This window comes from Atractosteus spatula, chromosome 2, assembly GCF_055471065.1.
Source record: "Atractosteus spatula isolate fAtrSpa1 chromosome 2, fAtrSpa1.hap1, whole genome shotgun sequence".
NCBI lineage: Eukaryota > Metazoa > Chordata > Actinopteri > Semionotiformes > Lepisosteidae > Atractosteus > Atractosteus spatula.
In genome coordinates this window covers 24,652,734-24,667,857 of record NC_142707.1, presented here as the reverse complement: position 1 = coordinate 24,667,857, position 15,124 = coordinate 24,652,734, and the positions used below count along the sequence as shown (strand labels likewise).

General features: G+C 35.4%; 1 protein-coding gene across 4 annotated transcripts in view; it reads left to right on the top strand.

The window, feature by feature from the left end:
• Nucleotides 1-15,124, top strand: part of igf2r (insulin-like growth factor 2 receptor) — an 83,273-nt gene that overhangs the window by 27,982 nt on the left and 40,167 nt on the right. For all 4 annotated transcript variants that reach the window (XM_088934298.1, XM_088934290.1, XM_088934280.1 and 1 more), the window contains exons 13-23: nucleotides 1,334-1,480; nucleotides 2,061-2,198; nucleotides 3,753-3,897; nucleotides 4,573-4,747; nucleotides 4,997-5,112; nucleotides 6,675-6,837; nucleotides 7,008-7,187; nucleotides 8,493-8,591; nucleotides 9,060-9,161; nucleotides 11,512-11,680; nucleotides 13,217-13,390. In XM_088934298.1, the coding sequence (XP_088790424.1) occupies nucleotides 1,334-1,480; nucleotides 2,061-2,198; nucleotides 3,753-3,897; nucleotides 4,573-4,747; nucleotides 4,997-5,112; nucleotides 6,675-6,837; nucleotides 7,008-7,187; nucleotides 8,493-8,591; nucleotides 9,060-9,161; nucleotides 11,512-11,680; nucleotides 13,217-13,390 (1,608 nt within the window). The remainder of the gene's footprint in view (nucleotides 1-1,333; nucleotides 1,481-2,060; nucleotides 2,199-3,752; nucleotides 3,898-4,572; nucleotides 4,748-4,996; nucleotides 5,113-6,674; nucleotides 6,838-7,007; nucleotides 7,188-8,492; nucleotides 8,592-9,059; nucleotides 9,162-11,511; nucleotides 11,681-13,216; nucleotides 13,391-15,124) is intronic.

Below are 15,124 nucleotides of genomic sequence, written 5' to 3'. Positions count from 1 at the left end.
ATAAGGTTCACGTAGTTGTGGGAAGGAAAAGCAAGGAGTCCAGTCTATGAAGTGAAACCGGAGAGTGCGGAGTTAAAAGTTGAGTGATCCATAGGAATCATGTGATTACTTACCAGTGAAAGGACCTGAGTTGACTCCATACAGTAAAAAACAGAGAGAAACGGATTTCTGCAGCAGAAAAGGAAAGCTTATAAGGGACCACAGACTCAACAGGACTCTGACGGTGAATTAGAAGAGGAATATCATCTTAGGTATACTTCACCCACACAACAAAGGGACAACAATCTCAGGACTGGTGGTTCAGTTCTAAACCCTGATGCTAAGAGTTTTCAACCCCAATTAATACAGCACACCAGTGGGTACCATCTGGCATCACCCAATGTAGATGGAGATATACAAAGGCCACTAAATGAGGGAATACAGAAGGACAGTTGTACTGTGCTTGAGAATCAAGATCTCAAAGAAATAACTGAAATCGATAACTTTTATGAGAAAAACAAATCTAATCCTCCTCTGCACCCATACTCTCAAAGGCAAATATGTCCACCAACTATACTGACCTATGAAACCTTGGGAGAACCCTCTAATTTAATCTGAGACCTTAAAGTAAAAGGTGTTTTCAGGTAATTTTATTGATACTTACGAGGTCTAGGTATTGGATACAAAAATGGCCCAGAGACTAACCAACATTATTCTATCATAAGGGCATCCATAACCTTGTGAATCGCTGATAGAAATGGTCAAATGTGCGAGGAAAAAAAACATCCACCTTAATCTTTGGAAAATATTTGGTAATTTTCAAATTCCCTTCACTTCTATTACTTACTGTTAAGAACATAAGAAGTGTTACAAATGGTGCCATTTGGTACATCTAGCCTGTAAAAAAGAACACAACACTCCTTATCTGGGAATCGAATGTGGCAGCAGTGGTGTGAACACCAAATCCTAACCATTAGAACACCTGACAAGGTGGCTTCTTGTCTGCACGTACAGACGTTAACAATACATTAAACTCTTATTGGTGAATTTAAATACTCGTTTATTCATCCATCTATTATCTATTCACTTTATCTAACACGGGGTTATGGGAAGCCAGAGCCTATCCCGACAAACAACAGGTGCAAGGCAGGGTACACCCTGGATGTGATGTCTGTCCATTGCAGAAGTTGTGTTTATTAATTAAAAATGTTTTTGAAATAAAATAAACTTCACAAAGTAACAAGAGTTTCTTTTGTGCAGCTTGCTCTGTAGTGAATTAGTAAATACAAGCTCAGCTCAAGTGATCTGATTTTAATGAAGAAGATGGTTAAAGCATTTTTATCATTTTTTCCAGGACAAGATGGAAAAGCAAGGAATTTGGGCAAATTTGTTTCCAGTCCTATAATGGACAACAATAATATTCGCCTTACATATACAGAAGGTGACATCTGCAAGAAAGACACAAAAATGAAAACAGTTATTACACTGTTGTGCAAACCTGGTAAGTTTATCTCTTATTGTGTTAAATGTACTATTGCTATTAGAGTGGATGAATTAAATAGCAGATACACTTTTGAATGAAAAGGTAAATCAGGCAATCTTCTGACAAAATGAGAGTATAGGATGGGAGATATTAAATTAAAAATTTCCAAATTGCTTAACATATCTCTGCATCACCAAATACTTGTTTTCAGTGTTATCCTTTATATCATGTCCTATCTTTTACATTTTTAATTTTTTTTGTTAAGATGGACTATAATGCTTATATTGCTACAGTATAAGCATATACACTTTCTTCAAAGTGTGTAATGTTAACTTTGGTTGTTCCTTATGATAAAGGTACATTCTTCTTCAAAAGTACACCTCTATAACAAAATCAAGTGGGCATGGCATTCAGATTTGGGCTTCTCGTTTTTGGGTTTTTTTATGCATGCTGTTCTGTTATTTTTAAAAATAAAAACATGGAAATGTCATGAAAGGAAGAAACATCAAAATCAACATTTGACAATCAGGCTTTGTCTGTAGCTTTCTCAGAATCTGGCTCACACAATGCTAATATAAGATGTCCGTTCTCAATTAAGGTGACCTGGAAAGTGCCCCTTTGTTGAGGAGTGTGTCCAGTGATGAGTGTGTCTATGAGTTTGAGTGGCACACAGCCGCTGCTTGTGTCATGTCCATGACTGTGGGAGACAACTGTATTGTGTCCAATCCCCAGGCTGGTAGGTAACCATTCTTATTGAGGTCAAATAGACTACTTAGTTACTGTCTTTGTGCAATTTAGTTGCTGTGTTACATAGGTGTAGATTTGAGGACACTATCATAAGAAACAAAAAGTAGCACTATTTTGTCTGTATTTATTAATTTTGTACTGTGCTAAAGGTCTTGTGATCCAACACTGATCTTGCAGGTCCAGTATCCAGTATTTGCAGGGCTTCTAGGTCTCCTTAAATCAGCAGCATGCAAAAGGATGGGAAAAGTTAGTAATCTGGTCCAAATTAGTCCAAAATGAGCTAATTTATATTGCCTTGCAAAGTTATTTACCCCCTTCCAATGATGTTCCATTTTGTTGAATTGCAAAAGATGTATACACATTTTAAGTGCATTTTTTAATCAGAACTTGAAATTCCAAACTGAATGTTTATGAGTGAAAGAAGATAAATGTAATTAAAAACAGCATAGAAAAAAAATGATAGCATAAATATTCAGCTCATCAAACAACAAAACTAAACTAGTTCAGGTACACAACATTTTGAGCATGATAATGTACATTCTCTCATTAAAAAGTTGAGGGTGCATCATATCACCCAAACTCTGTCTATTGTCCCTCCAAACTAAGCAGCAGATGGGGATTTAATATATTAGGAATACCATTTTTAGTCCAACATCTACTTTGAAACAACTGGAGAGTTGTGTTTCTGAAATGTGAGAAATTGTTCCAAATACTCAAAGTCTGCCCTTATGACAGAATGGTGAACCCATCTCATGCTCTGAATGGGGTTTGCAACAAACTTTTTAAGTGATATTGCAAACATCTGACCAAAGGTTTTGTGATCAGACAGGACAAAATCAGAACTTTCTGGTCTAAATATTATGTGTGGTTAACCCAGTCAACACCATGCCTTCTGTCAAGTATGATCACCATGGACTGGGAAGCTTATTAAGGGTTATAGGAACATAAATGGAGAAAAGTACTAGCAAATCTTAAAGGAAAACCTACTTCAGATAAGGACAGAGCTACAATGAAATTGCTTAAGAATAAGAAAGCGAGTTTCTGAGTGGCCAAGTCAAAGCTTTAACTTGAATCTGATAGAAAACCTGTGGCAAGACTTGAAAATTGCTCCCTCAACAATCTCCAACTTATTTGATGATGTTTAAGCACATTTGCACAGAATGGGCAAATATTACACCATCCGTGAACTGGGTTTAATGAAAACTTTTACACACACACCAGTCCTCTGGAACTGAAGTTGAATCACTCTACCCTAGATTAGCCTCATGTTTAGTTATTTAGTTTTTAATTCTTTGCTTCAAAATATTTTAAATAATTTTAAAATGATAATTTAATTCAGATATTTCAAATGTATCCCTTTTCATTACTTAAATCTTAATTAAAAATGTCATCACCTAACTGAACAGACAAAGCAGTTGCAGTTGAATGTGGAATTCTCTTAGACGGCAAGTGTTTGCAGGAAATTGGATGATTTCAGTGTATTTGACCCACAACATGGCTTTGTATTTGTATGGAGTGGGGATTGTTTCTTTGTCCTTGGCAGGGTTTTCTTTTGACCTTTCGCCACTCAGAAATGCGGATGGATACAATGTCTCCAGTGGGGATTATAAGTATTTCCTCAATGTCTGTGGCTCGGTTAAGGAAGGAATCTGCACTGCAAATGCAGGGGCATGTCAGGTAGACAAAAGGTAAGAGGTTGTATTTTTAATTTTTGTGTTTCTAAAATTTAGTACCTGGACAATGTAAAGATAAAAACAGGAGTGTAAAGCTCCTGCATTTATAAACAAACCTTAAACCCTCTAGAATTCTAATGATTACAGAATGTAATGATGTAAATTGATGTTTGTCTCAGTAAATAGCCTTGATGACAAATAAGCAAAGTGATGGGATACTGCATTATGTCAATAACCACAGTATGTTTTGTATGGTTATATTACTGGCAGAATTTAATTTTGTGCCATACAGTAAGTTGTATCATCCTTAGTGGAAAGATTTTAATGTTCTTAAATTTATAGTTGTTTGGTACAAAATAATATACACATTTACAAAACAAAGAAAGCTATTCTTGATATCAGTACGGACATCCGAGTGCATTTTCTATAAGTTGTGCACTGACACTTGCTGCCACAGATGCCACTCTGTGCTCTGTGCAAAATCATGCTGATTTTGTAGAATAGTTTATATTCTGTTATTAAGCTATTAAGAAATAAGAATTGTGCATATCTTGCCTGTTTCTGAGGTGTGAAGAGATGAAAGTTGTACATTAAACTGATTTCCTAAAGTTTTACATTTGCATTTAAGATATTTCAAATTTCCACTGTAAATTGTAACTTTTTAATTTTGTGTTTTTTGCGTTTGTGCAGCGGCAGCTCTTGGAATCTCGGTGATTTCAATTCCAAGCTGTCATACTATGATGGACTGATCCATCTGAATTACAGAAATGGATCAAAGTACAATGACAAACTGCACACTCAGCGCTCGACTTTCATTTCCTTTCTGTGTGACAGGGAGGCTGGAGTGGGCCTACCTGAGTACCAGGTAACAAAACATACAACAGTCTCTCCCTCATTTTTCTGCTATCACAGAAGAATTGAACTGGACCAAGCAGTTATTTCATTGTTGAGATTTATCTGATATTTATACAGTATGCTTTCACTTTGTACTTGAACATTTAGAACTGCTGAATTGCTATAAGGATGTGTATCAATTAATCAGGACTAGGTAAAAAATTAAAGCAACACATTCATCTTGTAAAAGAGAAATTATTCACATTTTCTGTGGCTTTAGGTTGAAGACAACTATACCTACAATTTTAAATGGTATACATCATATGCATGTCCAGAGATGCCAATTGAATGTATGGTGACAGACTTAAAGACTATGCAGCAGTATGACGTATCCCGGTGAGTAATCACGGTAATCAATCACTACAACATTTAGAGTTCTAAAATCTTATAAACATTTTCTTGTTCTCCAACACAACCCTTATACCTCAACCTGTCCTTAAAGAACTTTTTTCGTTAAAGATGTTGCACTAGTTGACATATAGTAAAATATGCAGATGAGAACTCAAACATTTTAGAACGTGCAATGAAATACAGTAAGAAACAGGATTTTTAACAGGTCCTCTAGGTAAGACCCATCCATAAAATAAGCAACAAATCTAAACCAAGCAAGGTATGTCATTAAATTTAATTTCTTTTACTTTGTTAGGTTATGGAAACATAAATGATCATTTATAATGATAATTATAAATGATAAAATGAAAAGCTACAAAATCTAACATGGGGAAATAGGACTTTAGGGTATAGTCATTATCTGAACAAATTTTATATTTTGATTTTAAAGTTTTTGATAATGGTCCTTATAGTTGAACATGGTAGACAATGGAAAAAAATGATTGTGTTTGATTTGAGAACTGAATACAGACATTTCATTCCATTTACCATAATGGGTGGTAAATGCAGTGATATAATTAGTACCGCAGGTATCTGTATTAGGACAACTGTTTTAACTAATTAATATCAATCTTTTTGATTCTGTTAGGAGGCTATTCCAATTTACAGATTATATAAAAATATGGGGATTAGCAAGCACTTGCTGGTAAAGGATTTTCTCAAGAACTTAGAATTCAACACTGGGTAATGAGCTAGCAGATAACAATTGATGTAATCAAGTACAGAGTGTTACATCAAGGTAGTAAAGACATAAATGATCAAATAAGATGCTGAATCACTGACTTTGAAGAAGCTGTTAATGAAAGACATAGTTATTTAATGTATGTTGACAAATTATTTTCATTTTTTAGAGAATTTGAGGAAGCAGAAGGCCATAAGAATGCTGTTATAGTTAAACATATAGTATATAAAACAATGGATGTTCTTTTACAATTGTACAATGCACTAGTAAGACCTAATTTAACGTATTGTAAGCAATTGTAGCCACCGCATTACTAAATGCATACATTGCTGCACTGGAATCATCCCAGAGAAGAGGTTTAGGCACAGGCCTGGCTAAAAGAACTGTTTTTTTGCTGACATTTAAATATTGAGAATCCTCGAAGGAACTGACGAATACATTTGGTGGTGTCTTCTGAAAAACATCAAAAATGAAACATAATAGAATGCAAGTAAAAACTACAAGGAAATGTTCTTAAAACTGAGAACAGGAGTCTCTTTTTTTAATCATTGTGGGAGACACTACCCAGCCATGTTGTTGCAACCAATACCCTGGTTCCTATAAAAAAACAAAGTAGATAAGTAGTAGGGCAATATTTTTTCCTGTTTGTAACCTTTCTGATGTTTAATAAGTATATACAGTTCCCTCTATTTTCTCTGTATTTTTCTCATGTTTTTTAATTTGTGTATACTATGTAAATTATTTTTGTCATGCTCCAGACAAAGCTGGTATTTGGCTGCTTTCCATTTCTTTAAAAGCAGAATCACCTTTATTTTCTTTAATTCAGTTTGTCCAAGTCTGAAGGTAGCAATGAAAACTGGCAAGCAATGGACAGCTCTCAGCCAGGCAACCGGAGAAAATATTACATTAATGTGTGCCGTCCTTTGAACCATATACCAGGATGTGATCGCTATGCTTCTGTCTGCGAGATGAAGTATGAAGTACAGGAGGTCAGTTCAGTAACATGTAATGGAATCTGAATATAATTCTCTGTATTGGTATTCATGTCTTGGAAGCACTTCTGGGAAATTATATTTTTTTAGTAAAAAAATATGGTAAAAAAATTAAATAAATGACTCCTGAAACACTTTTCTCAAGGGTGTTTTTTGTGTTACTTTAGGGCATAATGGTTGAGAAAGTTTCTGTTAGCAATTTGGGAATTGCCAAGAAGGGCCCGATGATTGAAGATGAAAACCACCTTCTCTTGGAATACAGTGATGGCTCTGCATGTGTCAACGAGGATGGCAACAGGATGGCGTACACCACACGCATCCACTTGGTCTGTTCCAGGGGGATTCTGGTAAGTGCACTGTGACAGTTCAACCCATCTTTCACCCTGTTTTGCCCCCAAGACAATTATTTTCTCTTTTTATTATAGTAAATTGTTTGTAGTAGAATGGATGTGTAAAACATAGAACAGGAGATAATGTTAGTTACATGGTTTACTGTTCTGTCCAGCATTGACAAAATTGGTTAATTTTTAATTCTGCCAGAAGTTTAATTCTTTATTTTAAAAAAGCTTTATACTGAAACTTCTAAAACTATGTCAAAAAGAAGGTGGAGTCTTATTCATGTACATAATCTTTGCAAAATCAGTATAATTTAGTAATACTGTAAAGAAGTTTGTAGACTTCATGTAATAATTCACCATGACTTTACATACATAAACAAAACTGACTTGATGCCCTTGTCTGTCCATTTGAGCAGTGAGTTTTACAGATGTGGTTCTGTACCTGAGAAAGTCTGTCATATTGTGTGGAGTTTAGTCTAAGTTGGAGTAAAACTGGACGTGGATTAGCAGATTATGAATTGGACGATACTTGTGTGACAAGTCCTTAAGATACCCTTGAAACCATGCAGTACCTTATATACTGTATAAGCAGGATAACTGTAAAGACCTATCAAAATTTAACAGTGAGAATTAAGAGAGGACAGAAATTATTTGCTGCTTTAAAGTGCAAACTGTAGAATCCAGGACATATTGAAACCCCAGTCAGTAAAGCATTACATTAGGGTAATTTTGATTAAATAAAGGCATGCTTCAATATTGCAGCATTAGAAATGTAGAGCCAGGGGTCCTAACCAAACAGAGTTATGCAGGTAAAAGAAAGTATCATTCCTAACATGAGTTTCAAATGATAATGGTTTTTAAAAACCATCACTAATGTTTCTGATTTCAATCAGAAATTACAAACATTTTATAAAGTAATTGAGTAGGCATTTGGTCTTATTACAGTTTAGTTTAAAGTTTGGTCTCATCTAAATTTTATCCTTAGGTAGACCCAGATATGCAGAAATATTAGTCATAGTTTCTGATGACGAACCTAGAAACTCTCCACATTCAAGTTTGCTGTTCCTGACAGCTGCAGGGTCCTCTAGCTGTTTATTTAACCTAAACTTTTATTTAAGTAAAACACTGATTTCATTCTGGAAGTTTGAAATATTTTTTTCTGGCACAGGATACTGCATGTGACAGGGGGAACAGAAGATCAAGAAAACTAAGCATAGGTTTTACTTAATCTTTGTTAAATTTAACTTTAATACTAAAAATGCTAGTTAAAAACTCTGTACAAGGAATCATGGTGTGCACCATTTATTTCCTCAGTCTTCTGGCCCTCGTTTCCTCATGAATCAGAACTGTACTGCCACCTTTCTGTGGGAAACTGAAGCTGCATGTGTCATCTCCACCTCTGAGGAGAGTAACGTAAGTGTGAAAATATTTTTGTCATGTTTGTGTTTTTAGCTTTATGTAATTAAAGTAATTCAGTTCACACAACAAATACACCTAAAGTTAATTATTTTTAATGATTTTTTGCCATGCTTTAATTTATGTATTTATGCTTGTTTTTAATTTAGAAAAGATTGCCTGCTTTTGTTGTACCATAGCAGCAGACCTTTTGGTTTTCACGCAGTGTAATTAATCAGAAGATCCCTGCATTTAAAAACTTTACGTTTAAATTAAACTTTAAGTTAAACTTTAAAAGAACTTGTTGAATGAGCAGAGAGAGATACAAATTAGGCAAATGTATGAATGATTTATTGTGAAATGGCTTCTCTGTTTCTGGATGTTTCACAGGATACTCCAATGAACACATATCTTTCTTTATCTGTCCCTAGAGGTGGTTTGTCTCCTTCAGAGGGGAAAAATAACCTAAATTTCTCTTTATTTTAGACTTGCACTTTGAAAGATCCAAGCACTGGGTTTGAATTCAACCTGCAGCCTCTTGCTTCCAAAACCGGATATGAAGCTTTAGGAAATGGGAAAAAATTCAAGGTATATTAGAAAAAATAAATTTCTGCCAAACAAAAAGTTGTATCAGTTTTAACACTGATGATGATGTGAATCCTGCCACAAATATGCATTTTCTGTGCATACTTGTTACTTGTACTTTTGACTACAGAACATATGTCTAAGAGGTTCAGTTGCAATTATGTTATTGATCTTGAAGATGGGAAACAGACGATTGAATTTAATTGTGATAGAAGAGTCTTAGCCAGGTCAATTTTATAGCCTGTTACTGGATTTTTCCTTTGATTTTGAAAAAAGTCAAACAAATATGTATTTTTTGATAGCATAGGGAGTTCTTTGATATAGCAGATATTAAAAGTCTTCACACCCTTATTGAAATTTCAGTTTTTGTTGATGTAAAGGCTGAAATCAACACAAATCATGTCAGATATTTTTTCACCGTTAATAAGCTCTTGTAACCAACGATATTTAAGCAAAAAAATCGATCATTCTTCGGAAAAATAATTAAAAATAAAAAACTTTCAATGCCTTGGGTGCATAAGTGTGCACACCCTTTAACTAATACTTTCTGAAAACACCTTTTTGCTTTGATTACAGCAGTAAGTCTGTTTGGATAGGTCTCTATCAATTTAGCACACCTGGATTTTGCAATTTTATCCCACTCTTCTTTGCAGAAGAGTTCAAGCTCAGTCAAATTGCGAGGGCATCTCCTGTGCACAGCCCTCTTTAAGTCGGTCGACATTTCTTCTATAGAATTGAGACATTAATCTTCCTTTTTCTAGGCCATGCCTTGGTTGAGTTTGCCTTGTGCTTCAGATCATTGTCGTGCTGAAAGGTTAAATTCTTCTTAACTTTAGTTTTCTGGCAGAGGGCAGCAGATTTTGTACCAAAATATCTTGATATTTGGACCTATTCATTTTCCCCTGTATCCTGACCAGAGCCCCTGTTCCCGCTGTAGAGAAGCAGATCCATATCATGATGCTGCCACCACCATGCTTGGCAGCGCATACTATGTTCTTTGGGTGATTAGCTGTGTGGCTTTGCGCCAAACATATCTTTTTTTGTAATTAAGGCCAAAATGTTCTACCTTGGTCTCATCAGACCATAAAGCATTTTCCCATATGGTGTGTGATTGGGAAATTGAATGTGTCTTAATGCAAAAGTTTTACAGGCTTGGATGTTCTTTTTGTGAGAAATGACTTCTGTCTTGCCACCCTACCCCACAGCTCAGACTTGTGGAGAATACACAAAATGGTTGTAATATGCAGGGAGTGGCCAGTTACTGCCATTCCTGCAGCTCCTTTAAGGTTGCCGTTGGCCTCTTGGTAGCCTCTGTGATGAGCTTTCTCCTTGCCCGGTCATCAATTTTAGAGGGATGTCCTGATCTTTGCAATGTCCTGGTGCCATATTTCTTCCACTTCTTAATGATGGTCTTCACAGTGTTCCATGATATATGTAATGCCTTCAGAATTATTTTATATTCCTCTCCTGATCTGTACCTTTCAACAATAAGATCCTGTAGATCTTCCATTAGTTCCTTGTGGACCATGGTTATCTCTGCACTACGCAACCAAGAAACCTTTAGGGAAGTCCTAATGGAACAGCTGATTTTATTTAGGTCCAATCAGAATCACTTCAGTTCATGTCAAGTAAAAGCAAATTACCTTTGTATGATTTGGAATGGGATTGGTTAAATCTGAACACAGTTACAAACCCCTTTATACAGGGGGTGCACACTTATGCAACCTAGGCATTGAAAGTTTTTTAATTATTTTTTCCTAAAAATGATCCATTTGTTTTTCACTTAAATATTGTTGGTTACAAGATCTTATTAAAAGGTGAAAAAGGTCTGAAATGGTTTGTCTTGATTTCAGCCTTTACATCAACAAAATGTGAAATTTCAATAAGAGTGTGTAGACTTTTGATATCCACTGTATACTATCTCATCTGAAAGACAGCTCTCACTTAATACAGTGCCCCTTAGTCATCGTTCTGTTGTGCTGGTTTAGAATGTCCTTATTTGCTTTTGGTAACCCAGTATAAGTATTAACTAAGCCCAGCCTTGTTATACGACCAATTAAGATACGAGCAATTTGAGAATCAGGGTGGCATATTCATGTTGATTATTTGTATTTTAATCTGTAGACGTTTTAGTCGGTGAACAAAATAATCATTGGGTACTGGGTTTATTTTATAAGCAACCCAGAGTTTTGTTTCCTGTGAAAGGTACCAGTTATTCAAAAGATGCAGAATGTTTCCATTTACCATCCAAGTCCAGATCAGCAATATAAAATGTGCTTGAAACTGTTGTAGATTTACTAGAGAAATTATGCAGTTCTCTACCTATTCAATTGACTTTTCTTTTTGTTGCTAGGTTAATATATGTGATTCACTAGATGAGTGTGGAACAGACAAGCCAGCTGCTGGGTGTGAGATTGAGGATGGGAAACCTCTGGGTCCGGTTGGTGTGACAAAATCTCTGCAGTTCTCGACTGAAGGCCTATTGACACTCACTTACAAAGGGGACCTTGATGTAGCCACAGGTAGGAAAGACTGAAGTTTCTCAAACAGGCAGTTTCAGCAGACATTTCCCCTATTAAATGACATGAGATAATAGGGTGGAGTATGCTTCCATGTAGACTGTGGAATTTCTACCTGTTGATGTGGAGCTATAAACTTGGTAAATCTTACCTTGGCAATTTTTTTTTCATTTTTACCTTGGTTTTGCTTTGATGCTCCAGTAAAGTAAAGCATAATGAGGCAAGATGAAACCATTTGAAATATAAAAACTGAAGTAAAAGCTGACAAAACTATGTTAAATCTATTTGGCATCAAAACTAAAAATCAGCATTTGCTTTCCTTTCAAAATTATTGAATTTAGAAAGAAAAACATTTATTATGTGAAGCTTAATTTCAATTTATTTTCATACAATAGATAAGATCACTTTATTGGCCATATACAATTTCTTGTATTAGGAATTTGTCTTTTCGCATAAATGAATGTGAAATGAATGAACTATGAATAAGTTATTAAAAACTTCTGTTAAAAGTTGCCAGTATATATTGTTCTCCATAATATTGACATGCATTTTACTGCATGTCTTACTGCATTTAAATATTTTACACTGTAATCCTACATTTAACTCAATATTGCAAGTGATAAAGCATTTTCATATATAAAGTTAATACTGTAACAAATAGAGTGTATTTGAATATCTCTGAAATACAGAGATACCAAATGAATATCCAGTTTCTGGTCCTTTCACACAAATAATAAAAATTAACATAAATCACAACCCTTGTATTCAGCATATCACAACACTTGTGATCTTGGTGTATCCAGCTCAGCTCGGTAATGAACAAGCAACAATAAAACTTAGATTTATGCAAATACACAATTTAGAATGTTTCACTACTTTTATTTACAGGTATTTACAATTCTGTGAGCCACAATTCTGCCTTCAACACATATAGAAATGACAGAATTTTGAAAGAAAATTAAAATTAAATTAAACTGAATTGATTTTAAATTGAATTTAAATTTACAAAGTAAATTAAAATGTTAAAGAGGGAAACTGCATCCTATTAAACAAGGATTCTGCACAGGACTAAATCAGTCTTTTGAAACAGAAAAGGATGCTAAATGAATGGGAACCTGTTGTCCTGTTCCAAATAATGCATTGCATAACAAGGATAAGTTTTTTTTGTGAATTTCACAAATATGAAATCAGTATTTCCACAAAAATGTAGAACAGGAAACCCCTTTCTAAAAGCCTGGTACACTTTCCATGTTCAGTTTACCTGGATAGATCCTGGTTTCTTTGTAAAAAAAAAAAGGAGGAAAACTTTATCACTGCCACTTATGTCTCTGCTCATCCTTCCTTTCTCTAATTCATCTGATCTCTCTTTATTTGTCTTGTTTATTATGTGTCCTTACTCCCGTAGAGGCTGGCTTAATGGCGTTACTTTGAATGATACAGTCACTGTTAAATATTGATGTTCTAAGAATATTAGGGAGTGTTGTATTTTAACAGAGTTGAGGCAAGTTTAGTAACTCTCTGGTCTTCACTGCCCTACAGGAATCAGCAAGACTTATATAATCAACTTCATCTGTGACCAGGACATCTACCCAGGAACACTGAATCTGGTGACAGAGGAGATGAGCTCTACTACACATGTCACTCATGATGTCTTCTTTGAGGTTCACACTGCCTTGGCCTGCGCTCCTGCCCCTGTGAACTGTGAAGTCACTGGTAAGCTGAAATTGAGAACACAAAGAAGTCTTGTGTCCAATGCGTTTTTCTGGCCTGCGTTTTAGTGATTTGTATCTGCTTGCTTTCCAGGTGCCCCTCTTGCAAAACATTAGTTCAGTGACAGTAGGTAGGGAATGTAATCATGAACAGTGAAATGTTCAAGCAGAATTTTACTTGCCCTGCACTCATACATACAGTGGGTGCAGAAAGTATTGGCCCCAATGTATTTTGTCACATTTTGTTGTGTTACAACTGGAAAACTCAGTAGACTTAAATATTTTTTCCCTTTTGATCCATACAACATCCTCCACAATAGCAATGTGTTTACAAGTTTGAAGCAAAAAACATAAAGGTTTTTTAGGGTTAAAAATTGCTAAAAATCGTCATCCCAGGGAGTACTGTTAAATCAATTATCAGGAAGTGGAGGACATATAAAACTACTCAGAATCTTCAACAACCAGGTTGTCCTCCAAAACTCAGCAACCAGGCAAGGGGGACATTGGTTATAGAAGCAGTAACAAGGTCAAAAACAACCCTCAAAGACCTACAATGTCTCACAACTGAGATGAGAGAATCTGTGAGTGAGTCAACAACGTCTCAGGTACTCTACAAATCTGGGCTCTATGGTAGAATGGCAAGGAGGAAGCATTTAAAAAACCTCACAGGAAGTCCTATCTTGAATATGCAAAAAGGCTATGAAACAATATGGAAACAATTTTGTGGTCTGATGAGACAAAAAATCATTTTAATTGTTAATTTAATAACTACATTAAGTTAATCGGCTTAAATTCCAAGTGTTATGTCTGGTGAAAAAAGAGCACTGCTCATCACTGTCTAAAGAACATTTCCACATTGAAACATGGTGATGGCTGCATAACCTTGTGGGGTTGCTTTTCAGTGGCAGGGACTGTTAGGCTTATTAATATAGAGGGCAGTTTGGAAAGAGCAAAATATAGGCAGATCCTGGAGCAAACCCTAGAACCTCTGCTTCCCCAGTAACCTGCATCATCTGGAGCAGTTCTGGAAATAAGAGAGGGTGAAAATTAAATCTGCAAGATGTGAAAAGCTGGTTACAACATACTGCAAAGGACTTGATGCTGTTAATGTTGCAAATTGGAAAGCAACTAAATGTTAAATGCTCAGGGAGGTGAATACTTGTCCAAGTTAGATTTCTCAGTTTTCTATTATTCATAAAACATTCTTTTATAATTAAAATTATAGTGCCCAATCAAAATGTTAAGTATGTTTTGATAATTGTACAAAAAATAATCCTGTTTTGCTGTTCGAGGTTGTAACACAGCAAAATGTGGTAGGCAAGGGGGGTCAAGACTTTCTACATACTGTATTTGATTGATATTCCTTTTCATTTGACTCAAATGAAATGTTTTCTTCCACCATTTGCAACATTTCCTTTAAAGGTTGAGAGGCCAGATTGCCTGCCACAGCCATAGAGAGTTTTAGATTTACCAGGAGCTCAGAGATGGCACTCTGGCTTCCATGAACTAGGAAGAATAAATCATCTGGGTATTATCCTCTTTATTTTGTTACTGTATTTGCTCAGTTTGACAAAAATGAATTTTTATTATGTAGGCACAATCCCTAAGAGTTTATTTTATTCAGTAAACCCTGAATGGCCATTGAATCCGTGTCACAATATCAGGTCAATGGAGAGGTAGACATTCTACTTTAAACAGAACAGGGTAATGAGTGTACATGGCTTAAGAAATGGACGTC